Source organism: Eublepharis macularius, chromosome 10, assembly GCF_028583425.1.
Source record: "Eublepharis macularius isolate TG4126 chromosome 10, MPM_Emac_v1.0, whole genome shotgun sequence".
Classification (NCBI taxonomy): domain Eukaryota; kingdom Metazoa; phylum Chordata; class Lepidosauria; order Squamata; family Eublepharidae; genus Eublepharis; species Eublepharis macularius.
Window position 1 is genome coordinate 89,757,166 of NC_072799.1, and position 16,805 is coordinate 89,773,970.

General features: G+C 41.1%; 1 protein-coding gene across 4 annotated transcripts in view; it reads left to right on the plus strand.

The window, feature by feature from the left end:
- FRYL (FRY like transcription coactivator) overlaps nucleotides 1–16,805 on the plus strand; it is a 265,895-nt gene that overhangs the window by 126,883 nt on the left and 122,207 nt on the right. For 2 of the 4 annotated variants that reach the window (XM_054990361.1, XM_054990362.1), the window contains exons 13-22: nucleotides 305–349; nucleotides 7,830–7,933; nucleotides 8,740–8,848; nucleotides 9,765–9,851; nucleotides 11,475–11,646; nucleotides 13,230–13,362; nucleotides 13,937–14,044; nucleotides 15,249–15,486; nucleotides 16,290–16,475; nucleotides 16,583–16,669. In XM_054990361.1, coding sequence (XP_054846336.1) covers nucleotides 305–349; nucleotides 7,830–7,933; nucleotides 8,740–8,848; nucleotides 9,765–9,851; nucleotides 11,475–11,646; nucleotides 13,230–13,362; nucleotides 13,937–14,044; nucleotides 15,249–15,486; nucleotides 16,290–16,475; nucleotides 16,583–16,669 — 1,269 coding nt within the window. The remainder of the gene's footprint in view (nucleotides 1–304; nucleotides 350–7,829; nucleotides 7,934–8,739; nucleotides 8,849–9,764; nucleotides 9,852–11,474; nucleotides 11,647–13,229; nucleotides 13,363–13,936; nucleotides 14,045–15,248; nucleotides 15,487–16,289; nucleotides 16,476–16,582; nucleotides 16,670–16,805) is intronic. The other 2 variants (XM_054990363.1, XM_054990364.1) reach the window with 1 other exon arrangement.

Genomic DNA, 16,805 nt, shown 5'->3' on the forward strand with positions numbered 1-16,805 from the left:
GTGTGTTTCTTCCTGATTTCCCTCTTGAGAGTTCCACCACCTCTTTTCTCAGAAAAAAACCCTGGGGAGACCACTCCATAAAGTGGAGGCCATCACAGAGAATGCATGTGTAAAGGCAGCTCTTCTGAACATGGTGAATTAGTAACATGACGCATATTTAAAGTAGGGTCAAAATATGCCTTTCTGCTGAATAGAGCCCTAGTAGAACTGCTTTCTGTTTGTGCTTTTTATTTTTCATCTAACATGCATGTGCTTCCCATTCTCATGTTTGTTATGTTTTGCTGTCTTGCATTGCTTTATTTAGATGCCATCTAACAACAGTATCAGAAAACAAATAGAAACTTTTCAGGTGAGTTAATACATTGTAATAAGAAAGAAAAAGCTTTGTCTCCTGTTTTTTGCTTATTGTTGCATTATATGTCCTGTTTGGTCAAAAGTAATTTAATGAGGCAAGAGCACGAGGAATAGTTGATTTTCTTAAAGGGGGCTTCCTAATAATCTAATGCCAGTTGATGGAAGAAAAATAATGTGTGTGTTTGCAATATGTTTGCACCTTTGGATTTATCAAAGCACTTCATGTGAGTGTAACAAGCTGTTGCCTCAGCTTGTTAAGCTTTTCTATTTCTTTTGCATTAGGGGTATGCAATCCAGCTTTCTTGATCTGGCTGTATAGCTAGATTTATGCTGATTCAGTATAATCCAGCTATGACTTTTCATTATAGAATCCCAGATCGGATCCAGGAAGCTGCATCCTGATGGGCCTGATTAAATGGGATTAATTTGGTTTAATCCTACAAAAGTTGGCTGCTTCTCTGGGCCTTTTTTCTTTTTACTGACCTTTCCTGGGCTTTTTCCAGCCGGAGGGGATGGGAGGCAAGAGGTGAGGGACAGTGAATGAGAGTTTAGTTGTCTGGCTAGTCGAGATTCTCTGACAGGAGAGAGCCTTTTTCAAATCCTGTAAAGGATTAAAAGCAGTGGTTGCTCAGAGCAGACTCCATTTTGAGTCAGAGACTGGCGAGACTGTGCTGTGAGTGCTTTGACTCAGGCTTCTCTCTGCCTTTGATTCACTGCCTGCCAGGATCTTGCGAATTGCTGCCTGCCTGGATTAGACATGGGCACGAATTGGGCCGATTCGTGTTTCACGAAATGCGTTATGTAGGGCTGCGGTTTTCACAAAATTCATGACTTTTTGGCCCAATTTGTTCGATTGGCGAACAATTTGTGATGCCAGACAGGCTGGTGCCAATCCATTGATTCCCTAGGCAACATAAGCCTGGAATGTCTGCAGACCTTTTGTTACCATTGGAAACCCCAATCTTAGCCCACATAACCTTGAAAGGCAGCTCTCCTTGCCAACTGGAGAGCTTCCATTCTGCCTTATACAGCGAGGAGCAGGGGGGTTAATCCCCTAGGCAGCTGAGGAGATGGGCCTTCTGTAGCCATGGGAACACCAATTTCATCCCTCTGAACCCTGTTCGGCATGTCTGTCTGCCAACCACAGACCTCCTGTTCTGCTCTATGTGAGTGTTTGTTATATACAGTACCTCTCTCTGCCTCGTGCTTTTAGTTCCAGTAGACACAGAGAGAGAGAGGATCTGTTGCTGGGATTTGGAGTGAGAGTGGAGTTGGGAGCTTTTGACTGGATTTGCTGCTGCTTCAAAAGAGACGGGAAAGCCTCTTTCTTATTTTCCTCACTTGTCCTTGCTGGGAAGGTCTTTGGGTGAGGGTGCCTTTTTTCCTCCACCCCACCCCACCCTAGTCTCAGGCCTTTGCCTGGCTCTGGGGCCTAGCTTGACTGAGGCCTCTCTTATTTTTTCTTTGCTTGTCTTTGTTTCTTCTTAATTCTTTATCTGCTCTTTTGAGGGTTCACACTCTTGTTGTTTCCTTCGGTTTTATTTTGTGCACCTCTCCCGCCTGGACAGGTATCTGTGTGGTGGTTTTGGAGCCCTCCCCCCAAGCCTAGTCTCAGGGCCACTGCCTGGCTCTGGGGCCCAGCTTTGTGGGTTCCAGTCAAAGTTTTGCAATCGTGGCCAAACTGGGAGGGTGGTTGGAAAAAAGCCTGCTGAAGTCTCCCTGCGAGTTTGGCATCTTTGGGTATGAAGGGGGGCATTGAAGTACCCTGGGTTCTGATGAATTAAGACACTAACGAATCGCATCGCAAAACAGGAGAATTTCGTGGAAGTTCATGTTTCGTGATTTGTGGAATGTGATGAAACACGAAACTCTTGTTTCGTTTTCCCCCCATTTCGTGCCCATCTTTAGCCTGGGTATTGATCTGAAGTGAGGACCTGTGCTGCCTGCCTGGAGGACTTCTGCCTGGTTTGAGAGTTGTACAGACTTTTAGGGGAGGGGGATTGGCCTCGTGTTTTGAGTTGGATAGAGTAAGGGGGGAGGGTCAAAGTTTTACTTAAGCTTTATTTTTTAAAAATAGCTTTTGTTGTTTTGATGGGGTGCTTTGGTGTTTACTAAACTGTTTGCAGTTGTTGCTGTTCATTTATTTGCTGACTGTTCTTGGTGTCTCCTTTTCTCATATTGTTCCTTGCATGTTGGTTTAAAGAGAGTTGCTGCTGCTTGCTGTTTTCTACTGAGAGACTTGCTGTTCTTGTGGGGGGGTGTAGCTTTTCTCTTGTTGCGTCTTCTGGTTTAAACGCCAGACTGCTTGCTGTTTGTTTTTGAGAGTTCCTAATCTGGTTTTGGGGGAAGAAATTGCTTAAGAGGTGTGTTGTTCTGTGCTGCATTTGTTATTCTTAGTATTGTTCTTGCCACTAGTGGACCTTTGGGGTGCTCTTGTTTTTTCAAAAAAAAATTTTTTTTAACATACATTAGATGTAAGCCTTAACAAACAAACACAAATGAGAGGCATGCTGGAGCATTTCATGATCAGCAAGATTAGCACTCACTGGAACTCCACCCATGCCATGCTTGACCATTTGGTGGAGCAACAGGCCACCCTCATGATGTGGCTCTCTGAGAGTGATACTGTGAGGGGGGAGAGTCAGTTCAGCCAAGAGGAGTGGTTGACCATCTCCCAGATGCTGGAGGCCCTTGGGCCCTTTAAGGACTTCACTGTCATGGTCTCATTTGACACGGTGACTCTAGGTCTGGTCATTTCTAGATGCTTCATGATCCAGATGCTTCAGAGGAGGATGGCCTCCTTCCTGGACCCAGATGCAGGGTGTGCAGACCTTGCTCCAGCAGTGCAAGCACACTCGTGAGATGGCTGCAACAGGACATCACATCTTGGTTGTAACCTCTTACCAAGAACAAGATGTACATGAGCAGCCTGTGCATCAATGGCAGCATCACTGAGCAAGCCGGGAGGCTCTCCAACTTGGAAAACAAGCTGTCTTGGTGGGTGCAGCATACAGAGGTCAAGAGTGACACTCTTCTAGCAGAAGTGATGGTAAGGGAGAAGAGCACTGCTGTTCTCTGCACTGCCCCTTCTTGGCAGGGTCCCCCTTACAGCTACTCCCAAGATGTCTTTTTTTCCTTAAACAAAAAGTAGAATTTATTTATAGGTACATAAGCATAGTGGTTGCAAAGTTTTGGTAAGCATATTGGTTTCAAAATAGTTATCGAGCTTTGCAGTTTCAAATATCATATCTTCAGACTCAATCACACCGTTATTTTCCACACAGGTCTTCACTAACAGAATACACTCTCTTCACATCCACACAGACATAGGTTCATTCAGGCCTTTCCACACAACTTGCCTAACGTGGATAGATCACTCTCTCTCTCAGATATATAGTCCCTCTCAGGCATACACAGTTTGCCTGACTTAGAATAATTTCTCTCTCAGATATACATAGACCGTCCAGGTGCGCACACAGGTTGCCTGACATAACTAGAATAAATATTTTGTTTCAGAAACACACAGACACTTTCGGGCTGCACACAGCTTGCCTGTTTAAATCAGAATTAACTTTCTCTCAGCACGTGCTCTCAAAATTGCAGTGCGTTCTGCCTCCCCAGGCACAGCTGCCGGTCAGTCAGATTCCATTGCACTCACCCATCCAGCCCCCCTTCTGCTTTCCTCCTTAACTAACAACTTTTAAAAAACCCATATTAGCAAGCTGAAATAAAATTTAAAGTATTTAAATGCAAAACATTACAAACAGCAGCAGAAATGTTGTTCTCTTGCCTCTGGAACAGAAAGATTCAGAAAGAGATGTTAAGGAAAGTAGATAATTTTTACACACTATGTAAGTGGCAGAAACAAGTAGAGGAAAACCTACAGAAACACCCAAAATGAAGCTAGAGAGTTCTGTTGTGGTGCTTTATGTAATGTTAACTTCCTTCATTATAGGGATGGAAGGAAGGAGGATGGCCAGGGATGAAGGGCTGGTGCAGCCTGCAGTTCTGTCTTGAGGCTCCTGTGAGCCAACGTTAGTGGCAGAGTAGACTGCAGACACTAGAGAGAGGAGAACTTGGGTTTCCAAAAATTACCCCCCTCACTTTCTGAGGCCTCCTGGGGAGAGGGATCCATCGTATACAGCAACTGTGTTTGCTTGCCATTGTGGTGTTTTTGGTGGGTCTCCTGCTCTGCAGCTGATGATGTAGGTACTTAGTTCGTTCTGTGGTGTTCCCCCATTGGCCCTGGGCTTTGCCTGGCTTCTGTGAGTGACACTGGTTCTGTTTGGCTTTGCTTTAATTTGGTTTTGGTGGACTTTGCTGGTTTGTCATGATTATCTGATTTGATGTTGGTCCCCTTACTTCAGTTTGGTTCTGTTGGGCTTTCTCTTGGTTCAGCTTGCATTGGGCACTGTGCCTTTGGCCAGTGGCTGCCTTGCACAGAATCTGTGTATTTTTGCCTTATTTTTTAACAAGAGCCAGTCTGGAATTTTTGCCCCACTATAGGAAACAATAGAGTGTGGCTCTATTGTTGTTAATTTAATTCACCTTATTTAATTTACTTTACCTATTAATTTACTTCATTTGTATAATGCCTTTCTCCACAATGGGGGCCCAAAGCAGCTTACATAATTCTAAATTAATAAGTGTCACCTTGTTCAGGGGCCCACAGAGTTGGACCTGGGGTCCAATCTTCCTGAAACTTCTGGGGTCTTTAGTGGACCAGAAGGAGTTGGTTCTTTGCAAATTTGGTGATGTTTGCTTGAAAATGCACCCTCAGCCCCCTGGATAATTTTCCCCATAGTGTATAAAGGCTGGATAAATTTGGAATTCTCTAAATTTACTGAAGCATATTAGAAAATCTAACCTGGATATCAGAGAGAACAAATTTTTATGGTATCCCTCATACTCAGATCTGGATTGATCGTAATTTTTTTTAGTACAGAACCCTACTTTGCAGTAGGCTACAAATAATGGCACTTTACACAATCCTACATACTAATAGCCAAGTGACCCTAATCTGTGGATACTTAAACTGAAGACTGGAGCCATGAATGAACAACGCAGATTTCCCTACACACTTGAAATATCGCGCAAATTTGCATCTAAATCTAAAATCTTTATATATATATAAAGATTTTAGCTTTAGATGCAAATTTGCGTGTTATTTATTTATTTATTTATTTTAGGGGTTTTAAATAAAACCAAAATGGTAAAAGGAGCACCTGTAGCTTTAACCAGATGCCTTCAGTGGCTGTTGCTAGGCAACCATGACACACCCAGGCCTGGCTGATGTAGCCCCTCCCTCATAAAAGCCAGTGTAGTATAGTGGTTAGAATTTCAGAGTAGGATGTGGGAGACCCAGGTTCAAAGTGCCACTCTGCTGTCAAAGCTTACTTGGGTGACTTTGATCCATCATGCACTCTCAGCCTAACCTACCTCTCAGGATTGCTGTGAAAATAATATGGAGGCAAGGAGAATTAAATAAGCTGCTTTGGGCCCCCATTGTGGAGAAAGGCATTATATAAATGAAGTAAATAAATATAGATGAAGGTGGGGGGCAGGTAGTAGATAAATTGTTTAGTTGGTTTGAAGGGAAAAAGGACATAGGGAAAGGTGAGCTAGAAGGAGGGAAGGAGGAAATGGTGTCAGGAAGGGGATACAGGGGAAAGTGTAGTGCCCCCCCCCTGCAAGTCCTTGCAGGTTCCCCATCATTCAACTGGGCCCAGCTCAGCCAGCACCATACAACTGGGCCATAGGGGAAAGGCTGCTGAGAAGGGAGGAAAGATGAAGATAGGGGGGCAGATAAAGGTGGGTGGGAAGAAAAGAAGGAAGCAGAAACAGGGTGAGAGGCTATGGGGGGCAGGGAAGGGAAAAAGGACATGAGGGAGGAGGAAATTAGATGTTCCCCCTGAAGTCCTTGTAGGTTCCCACTTGTTAAGTTATATAATGTTTATTCTGTAGACAGTTTTAAATCATAGCAGGAAATAAATTGTAACAGCATTAGAACAAAATTATATTTTAAAATAATTACAACATTTTAGTAACCAAGTCAAATTGCTAGTCAGCTTTCTGTCTTCATGAAAAAAATTCTCAGAGCAATGGCACGGTAAAGTTTGACACTTTTTATAATTTTAGGAACTTAAGACAGAATTGTTAAAGGGATATCAAAGGAGATGTTAAATTTGCACGAAGCAAAAATCTTCAGAATCTGTGAAGCCTTTTATGATATTCCCTGTCTTGGTCTATACCATGTTACAATATGATAAGAAAAATTGATTCATTAAAAAAAGTCTATTACTAAGTTCCTACTGTAAGAGTGAAGTGCACTGAATACAGTCTTGAGTGAAAATGGCCATTGTGTCTTACAAACCCTCCCTCTCTCCCCGACTTCCCTCTCTTGCTGATTGATAATGTTTGATAGTCACCAGTATCCAAAAACTGCATTGAATATTAAAAGATGTGGATATTTGTTCACTCTGTATTTTTTGTTGTTAATCATGTTTGGATGCTAGTGAGAGTTTGGGATTTGAGAGCTTGGTTTCTAAAGCAATAAATAAATGTCAGTTGCTATAATTCCTCTCTCTTTGCAGGAAACATATGCACTTGCTGCTTGGATACCGTAGTGATGCCTCTGATAGGTTGTTGATGTGAAAGATGCCTGTGAAGGAGGGAAAGCTATTTTTTTCAACACATGATGATAATAGAAGCCAAAGCAGAGTGAAAGCATGTTAACAGCAGACTGATTGTGTGCCAAAAAGGCTTGTTGTTCCTGAGCAGTATAGTAAAAAGAGAGAGATATCTGGCAGTTATACTGTGCTAACAGAATACTCTGGAGACTTTAACTATTTCCATTGAATTTCACTAACAAATTTCTTGTTTCATAATACCACAAATGTAGTATCTGGCTAGAAGATTTGTCTAAGATTAACCTCTTTAATACTTGTATGATCAACTATCTAGATAGAAAAACTGGTTGACTGAGTCTCTTCACTTATCTGACAGATGATATACATTAAATTCATAAAACTGAAGCAAGCTGATAATGATGAAAAAATCTCTGGTTAATTTAGAGGCTTTTGATTCGCCTCTCTTTCTTTTTGAATAAATGAACAATCACTTTTTTCCCTGTCATAGTCACAAGCGTTTGCTCACTGGAAGTACTTACTGCCCCATGTGATGGCCAATAAGGAGTCTGTGGTTGAAACAGATTTGGGATTCCATGAATCTGGAAAGGGGTCAGGGAAAAGCAAAACATGTTAGAGCTGGTAATTGCTACCCTGCTTAGAATGAGGCTTCTTGGCCACAAATGCAGTAAAAAACACATCTGAGCTGGATCTGTATTTTTAATAGATAAATGGGTTTATTTGTGTGGCTACTGTTTTAGATAGTTTCAGGTGTTTAGAAATGTCTTTATGGAACTTCACTCTTATGTATGTAGTAATATTTGCTGTATTTGAAACTGTTCCCAACAGAATAAAGATCCCAAAATGTCTCGAGTTGCACTGGAATCGCTGTACAGATTATTATGGGTTTATGTTATTAGAATAAAATGTGAAAGCAACACTGTAACACAAAGGTAAGCAAATTGGTTTAACAAGCTAAAACTTTTGTCAGAATTAGGGCTGTGCACAGGTGGCTATATTCGGGACACTCCCAAATTCGAAGCGGTGATTCGGGTTTCGGAAATCACTTCGGTATGCTCCGTGAAGATTCGGAGCATACTGAAGCGAGGGGAGGAAACTCCCCACCACCAACACCCACCCTCCCTGGGGCAACCCCTCTACCCCCCACCCCCCTGGGGAGACCCCTCCAACCCCCACCCACTTACCTGGTGGCGGGAGGGTTATCAGCTGGGTGGTGGGCCACCGCCGCCGCTACCATGGTGGCAGTGGTGGCAGCACAAGGCAGCGCAGCCTGGAGCCAGCCTCCTCTGGCCCTTCCTTCCCCTCAAATGGCCACCACGGCGCCAGCGTGCCACTGCCATTTGAGGGGCAGGAAGGGCCGGAGGAGGCAGCTCCGGCCTTCCCCACCACCCCGCAAGCTCGGGCAGTGGCACAGCAGTGGCAGAGGAGCCGGCCCGGAGCCACTGCAAAGTAGGTGGGGGGGAGGTGGGGGGTTGATGTTTAAAGGGCCCCGCCGCTGCTTGCAAGCAGCGGCAGGACCCTTTAAACAACTCCTGAAGCTTACCGGAGTGACCCAAATTGCTTCGGGAATGCCGAGGCTTGCCAAATTGGGTCCGCTTCGGGTAACTTTACCCGAAGCGAAACCTGAATATCACAGCCCTAGTCAGAATGTTTGTATTAAAAAAAAGACACTCTTGCTGCTTTTTGATAAAGTTGTTGAGTTTGCTCAGTATCACTTTTCACATCCTTTCCCATGCAGCCGCCTCATGAGCATTGTGTCAGCACTTTTTCCCAAAGGCTCCCGCAGTGTCGTCCCTCGAGATACGCCTCTGAACATATTTGTAAAGATTATTCAGTTCATTGCTCAGGTAAATCTCCTCACTAGTGTATTTAAGTGAAAGTTTGATAATACATGAAAGATTTAGCTCATGTTTTTTTTAAATCCTTTATAACGTGCTTTCCCGGAGAAGCACAGGGCAGCATATATGGTATTCTCAATTTATCCATGCAAAGCCATTTAAATGGAAAGGCAGAAACTCACCTCACCTACTGATGTTCTGTCTGAATAGGACATTTGAACTTCAAATTTCCATATGTAGACCCAGCACTATAGCTCTTTGATTTTCAAAGTAACTGACTCCACATGGATTGGTCCGCCAAGAAACCTCTGTGCATCGCAAGGTATTTGGAGACCTCTTCTGCACACACTTCATTGATCCTGTTGAACATTAGTTGAAAGCGAAGCCTAAAGCACATCCAACACTGCCTTGTATCTTTCTGTAAGAGGAAAAGTATGGTAGTGGTGGGAAAGCTGTCTTTCAGGGAAGTTCGTCTGCCTCTGCTATTCTTGTTGCCTCCGAAGATTACAGTAGTTTGACAGAGTAATTTGTTCAAGTTGTTACATGTTGTTGCTCTTTGATACTGTGCAGAGTAAAAACTAAATCCATCTTCAGTGTAACTATTTTCCAGGAGAGTTGGCTGATTTGTTACCAAAAAATACCCTATTGATTCAGTACCCCCAATTTTTTTACTGTTCTAACAGAAATAAAAATAATCAGTAATTGTATAAGGCAACCTGTTTTGGGAGGTTTATCAGTTCAACAGATTATTGTATAGTTTTTGTTAAATATATTGCATACTTCTACTCTGGATAGTAGTGAAATTTAGAATTCCCCCCAAAAGTTATATAGAACTAGGTATAAGGTACAAGGATGGAGTATTTGCCTTGGACTTAATGTACTATATTTTGTTAGGATTCTTATGTAGACATGATTTTCTTCTTAGGAACGCTTGGATTTTGCAATGAAAGAAATAATTTTTGACCTTCTGAGTGTTGGAAAATCACCTAAAACCTTCACTATTAACCCAGAGGTAAAAACAAAATTTGAGCTGAAAAATTATTATATGTTTGTGTTGATGATCAGTTAAAACATGTGTACAAAAAGGTACACATGTAAAGACCCTGGAAACATTTGAATTTTACCTACTTGTTTAGTCACCAAACATCCAAAACAACTGTAATTTTTTTAGATTTGGGCATAGACTAGATTCCTTATCAATTTGGCAAAACTGATTTAGTGGCATCTCTGTCCATCACATGTTGGGTTGCTGCAAGCATGCAGTTGTTGCTGGTTAGCGTCACAAACAGTGGTTTGTTTAAATCACAGTTCCTTATGTAAACCCTGCTTAATCTACCAGACATTCACAATAGACTACATTTTGTTCAGAGATTCCACTTAATCTGCTGCTTATCTTTTTTCCTTCCTCTAGGCAAAATCCCTGAATGCTCTCCCAAGCTCCCTTTCATTGCGTTTGTTGGCAAAAGATCACTATTATTAAGACTAGTCATTATTAAGACTATAATAAATGACAAATGCTGTGAGCAAAGCAAGTCACTTCTTTCTTGTTTTTATCTGTTCTGCCTAGCTGCTTCACAGTTCCTGAACTTTTAATTTCTGAAACAAAATAGAACTTTTATAGCTCTTCTCTCGCATTCTCTTTGGGTTTTCCCCTTGAAAAAGCTCAGGTTTCTGAAGTACATTCCTGTTTGATGATTTATCAGTAGCAGATGGGGGTGGGATAGAAGAGGAATGGGAGGGAGAAAGAGAGCATCCTTAGAAAACACCAAATGCAATGAGACCAAAAAGGTTAGCTGTTGGTGTGTGCTTCTTGGTCAATGCTACTGAGCAAACTGGGGTTTCTGTATTCATACTACTAACATGTATTCATTTTAGTAGTGAGATGGATCCTACCCTGTCCTTTTACTACACTATGCAAAGTTTATTTATTAAAATATCTCCACCCCCCCCCCCTTCTTCCAATCTAAGAAGTCTTCTTCCCCACTGGAGGAAAAGCCTCTTAGTTTGGAAGCAGGTTCCTTAGGCTGGGAGAAGGCTACTTGAAAGATGGTTGGATTCACCTGCTGATCACAGATAGCAAACCAAGTACAAACCATGGTTTAGAATTCCAGTTTAACACTCACCAAGAAACCAAAGTTTGTTGGACAGCCTAAATTCAGACATCACCCTAAACTTGAGTTAAATCAAACCACGGTTCGTTAACTGGGTCATTATTATGGAATCTGGATGGGGTTGTTTGCTTTAAAGTGTGTTTTTTTGCAGAGATTAACAAGCTGCAATTGTCATGTAGCACCCAATTTTGCAAGATAATCATTTAAACATTTTATATTTATTAAAATGTTTATAGCTTGCCTTTCTCCACACCAAAGTGGGACCAGGGGCAGGTAACAACAAATTAAAACAATACTTCTCTATATAAACTAATAAAATATTTATAAAACTGGCAAAATCACTGTAAGTCCTAACTGTGCTCTGAGCTTGTTGATTGACTGCTTGCAGTGGTTGATTTTCAATGGTTTGTTAGCCTGAACACTGCTGAACTCTTTTCCTGTGCGATTCATTTTCAGATTTAAGTATCAGTCATATACTGTACTATGTTGTCTGGGTTGCTAATACCCCCTCTTTTTTAATTAAGAGAATGAATATAGGTCTCAGAGTCTTCCTTGTGATAGCAGACAGTTTACAACAGAAGGATGGCGAACCACCTATGCCAACAACAGGAGTTGTACTTCCCTCAGGAAACACTCTCCGTGTCAAGAAAATTTTTCTCAATAAAACTTTGACAGATGAAGAAGCAAAAGTTATAGGTCAGTTATGGTGTTTGTGGGAATAAATGGCTGTGCCCTAGGAGTGACAGAACAATCCAGTTGCCTCTCCCTGTGATTCCTCCTTGGCCCTCACAGGAACCTGCCTTTAAAGGATTCCCTTTGCCCCACCTCCCTGGGTCTTCTCCCAATTGGACACGGCAGGAGAAGGAACAAGGTGGTGCAACCCTCTTCCCTGCCCATTTAAGTCCAGAGGCCACCTGCCTGGGGAGCTGTCAGGATGGCAGTCAGATGGGGGTGCTGGCAAGAGAGGAGCTTCACAGCTTTCTTGCAAAGGGTGGGAGAGGTCGGTGCGGGGCTGTGTTGACAAGAGCTTTGAGGAGCTTCACATTCAAAGCTCTTACCACAGCCTCAGTAGAGCATGCATTTGGAATCCTAAGATTCCCCAGGGTGTTTTGTTATCTAGAAGGGTCCATGAGTCCTTGTGGATGAACCATTTTAACAGCCCCCCTTGCAGGGGGGGGCGGTGTTGGGGATGTGATCACTTTTGTCCTTAGTAGCTAATGGTCAGACCATGGTTCAGGCCCAGTCTCCAACCCTGAGACACGACCTTCCTTCAAAGGCTCAGAGCAAAATATTAATTCCCAAGTGTGGCCTCTTTCATGTGTGTGACCTGTTACTATTTGAGAGAGGCCCAGGGCTGCCAGGGAAGTTATACAATTCCTGGACCAGCCCTGATGTGGAGCATTCAGAATGGCTGTTGAAGTTCCCCAGAACTATCACTCTAGGTGCCTCCCACACCACATCTGAGATGACCTCTGCCAGCTCAGAAATGATGCTTACTTGAGAGTTGGACAGTTGGAAAATAAGCAGAAAACTTTGTCTGTCTTTAGTTCCCAATGAAAGGAGCATACGGTCAACACCAGCTATAATTTGTACTAAAAGTCTGCAGAAGTGGAAGGACTCAGGAAGGATAATAGCAACCCCTCCTCCCCACCTACCATTGTGAGATTGTTATAGGACCACATATAAAAATTATGTTGCCTATGGACCATTATGCTGAATGATTGTAAGACTGAGCATCATATCTAACAAAGAAATACGTAATAGAGTTTTGATAAATGTTCTTCATTTTATTGCTTAAATCAGAAGATTAAAAGGTAATACATATCAAAGCTCTTACTATTTTACCATCCTAATTTATTTTAAACTTCTTGCAAGAGGCCTTGCTCTTCCCTGAAATTGACCTAAAACTCAAATGTGGAACTCAGCACTGAGTAGTGGATTTGTGTCTCTGAAACACAGTCTGACTTTGCAGACAAGACGGTTCTCCTTAAAAGAGGAGTGGGTTCAGTGTCAAGCTCAGTTGTAGCCAACTTGAGTGTTTTTCCAAACAGAAACAGGATTTATATTGACAAAGCAAATAAATATTTTTTTACTTATTTATCCAACATTTGTGGATCTTAGTCTTAAGGCCTCTCATACAGTTAAACCTTAAAGTTATTACTTGAAGTAAGCCGCAGCCTGGACTGGAGCAAAATGAATATCGAATATGATTTGAGACATAGAAATTAAACTGTAGTACAGCTTTGACAACGAAGTGCCATTCAACCTTGTCTTTTCAGGAATGTCAATATACTACCCTCAAGTAAGGAAAGCACTGGACAGCATCCTTAGGCATCTAGACAAAGAAGTTGGCAGACCAATGTGCATGACCAGTATACAGATGTCTAACAAGGAACCTGAAGACATGATCACGTATGTAATACATTAATCCTATCCTTGTTTTATTTTTATATTCTATTCATTTCTCTCCAATGGGAACCCAAAGCATCTTACATCATTCTACTGTTCTCCATTTTATCCTTACAATAACCTTATGAGATAGGTTAGGCTGAGAGTATGTGACTGGCCAAAGTCACCTAGCAAGATTTCATGATAGAGTGGGGATTCAAATTTGGGTCTACTAGATTGTAGACCAGCACTTTAGCCACTATGCCACACTGGTTGACTTTAGAAAATATTTTTTTATTCTGTTCAGCTGTTTATGCCTGTAAAAAAAAAATGCTGGGCCAAGTTTGAGAGAAAGCCCGGTGTTAAATTCTGCTGCAGTTAAGGGGTTAATGTTCATTTAAAGGTTTGTGGTCTGTTTCAATATGACCTAACAATGTTTTTCTTGTATTGCACTCACAGAGATCATATTAAACCAAAATTTGTCATTTTAATATCCAGAATAAAAATATATTCGTTACTGAATTCCTAATGCATGTATTTACTGCTGCTTGAATACAAGCTCATCTGTGACTATTTTGTACACATTTTCTTTTAAAAGGGGTGAAAGAAAACCAAAAATTGATTTATTTAGAACTTGTATTGCTGCTATCCCAAGGCTAATTCCTGATGGCATGAGCAGAACTGACCTAATTGAACTACTTGCAAGGTAAAGAAACGAAACCTCCTTTGGAAGAATCATTTTAAAAGCGAAGTTTCATGTATTGTTAGGCATTATTTAGAGTACTATCTTGCTTGCATTATGACAAAACAGATGTCTGATCTTTCTTGCAACATCTCAATGAAACACAAGATTCAAGGAGGATAACTTTAATGGTAAACTCAATATACCAGATTTCCGGATAAAAATTGTGAAAGAATAAATTTTATAGATAATTTGTTTTGTTTCTGTTCACATATTCAGCTGTTGAACTAGTTTGAGAATCTGAGTGTTAAGACAAAGTTTGGCTTTCTTAAATCCTATTTAAGAAATCTGAGTGGGCCACAGGACTGCATACTTCCTCTCTCTGATCCCTTCCCCTTCCAGAACAAGTTCTCCTTGTTTCTCTTAACTGCACAGTATTACATTGACAATAAGACTTAATCATGGTTAACTGTAAATCAGGATTCTTCCTTAAGTAGACCTGAAAACTGGACTTTAATGATAGTTAGCAGGGCTTGGTTAAAAAGAAAGCTGGTAGCTTAGTCACCACAAATGTTTCTGTCAATGTAACATAGTTGATGAAGGCCAGAAATAACAGGGTGGGGAAATTCTCCATCTAGCCCCTTTCCTGTCCATCATGACCCCAGATGATGCTCCTGATCTCTTAACCATAACTTTTCAGTGGGTGGTTGATGTCTGAGAGTGGATTGCCATGCTAACAGGAAGACATGACCTACAGGAAGTTAATGGAGAAGGAGCCTTCTAGTTTGAGTGTAGGATTAATATTTGGATCCCATATAAAGTTGACATTGCACTGGCAACTCAAATAGAAGTAGCAGGGGTGATTTGGAGGCAGATCACTTCATCAGATTTAGAAAATAGTAGCCTGTCCTTGAAAGTAGAATTACCATCTGGTGGAATTCATGAGGAAAAAGCAAGCTTTTGAGATGCTGGCACTTTTTGTAAAATAAATGGTTTGAAGATTGCTGAACTTATATCATGACCTTGAATCAGACTCCTTAAGGCATCCTAGTGAAACATACTATGTGGTTGACTGTAAAATTAAGTGAGCAAAGGGGAAATTGTTCATGTGATCTCAGATAGATTGTTACTGGAAAGTAACAACTAGATAGAGGTAAATTAACCAGAAAAAGGAGAAAATTCTGAGCAATATGCATGATTTCTGAACAATCACTTATGTTCCTAACAGGTTGACAATTCACATGGATGAAGAACTGCGTGCGCTGGCTTTCAATACTTTACAAGCATTAATGCTTGATTTTCCAGATTGGCGGGAAGATGTTTTATCAGGATTTGTTTATTTTATCATCCGTGAAGTGACTGATGTTCACCCAACACTTCTTGACAATGCAGTAAAAATGCTAGTGCAGCTAATCAATCAGTGGAAACAAGCTGTTCAGATGCAAAATAAGAACCAAGATGCTCAGGTATCGTCTTCTATGATATGATTCTACTGTTAATTATTATATCTTAACGATTGACTCTGTTATTTGGAAATAAACAACAGAAGACTGTCACTATTCATCAGATCACCACCTTGTCACAAAATCATTTTCAAGCGAATAGAAAAATTACTGGAAATTATTCAAAATGAAAACATTAGTAAAATGGAGAAACCTTTGAGAATTGTGCAAGTTAATATACAAGAACTGAGAGAATAAAGGAGGATTGTAAGAAGTGACTTGGAATATATTTAGGAATAAATTCAGGGTTATTTTAAAAAGGGGCTAGTATCTTGCTTATAAGACAACTGTAGGGGTAGGCAGGTTATTTTCTTCCATCCCCCCTTCTCTATAGGGTTCACCAACCATTTTATTGCTGCTTACTCTCTTGGGTTTCAGCTGCCCTGGACAATATTGTACATGGTGATTTTATCATTTCTGACTTTGCCCAGCATTAATAATTCCAAAAGGAGAAGTGAGAAGAATTAACAAATATACAATTGCTTATATTGCTGTATTTATTATCAAAAGTAGAACTTGTTCATCTACATTCTTACTGCATTATTTTAATTTTGTTCTTCCCAGGAGCTCAGGGCAGTCCCTTGAGAAATTTTATCCTCACAAAAACTCCTGAAGTAGGTTAGGTTGAGAGAGAGTGACTGGCAGAAAGTTACCCAGGGAGTTTTAAGGGAATGGGGGCTTGAACCCAGATCACCTCAGTCATAATCTGACCATTGCTCAACACTGTTCATTTCAGTTTCTCCTCTTTTTTCCCGCCCCTCTTGTAGCATGGTGCCACCAATGGAAATGTTCCTACTCTTCCCCTGGAAAGAACCCCTTATTCAAATGTATTCCATGTGGTAGAAGGCTTTGCATTGGTCATTCTTTGTAGTACGAGACCTGCCACTAGAAGACTAGCTGTCAGTTGTCTTAGAGAAATAAGGGCCTTGTTCACAGTTCTGGACATCTCTAAGGTAAGAAGGATTCGTTCATCTTACATAGCCATCTGTTAATACTACACTAACTGCTCTGTCTTAACAATCCGCAACTTTCTCATGCACCTGATACTTATGATTTTTAGGGTGATGATGAGTTGGCTATAGATGTAATGGACAGACTGAGTTCATCTATTCTTGAAAGCTTCATACATCTCACTGGTGCTGATCAGGTAAGATTTATTCATTTGTAATTTCTTGCTTTACTTCACTAAAAATGTACTTTTATATGGCTTATATTGAGCTGAATGCTGTGCAACACTTCTGAATCCCAATTTTTTTCATTTATTTATTTTACTTATGCATGAT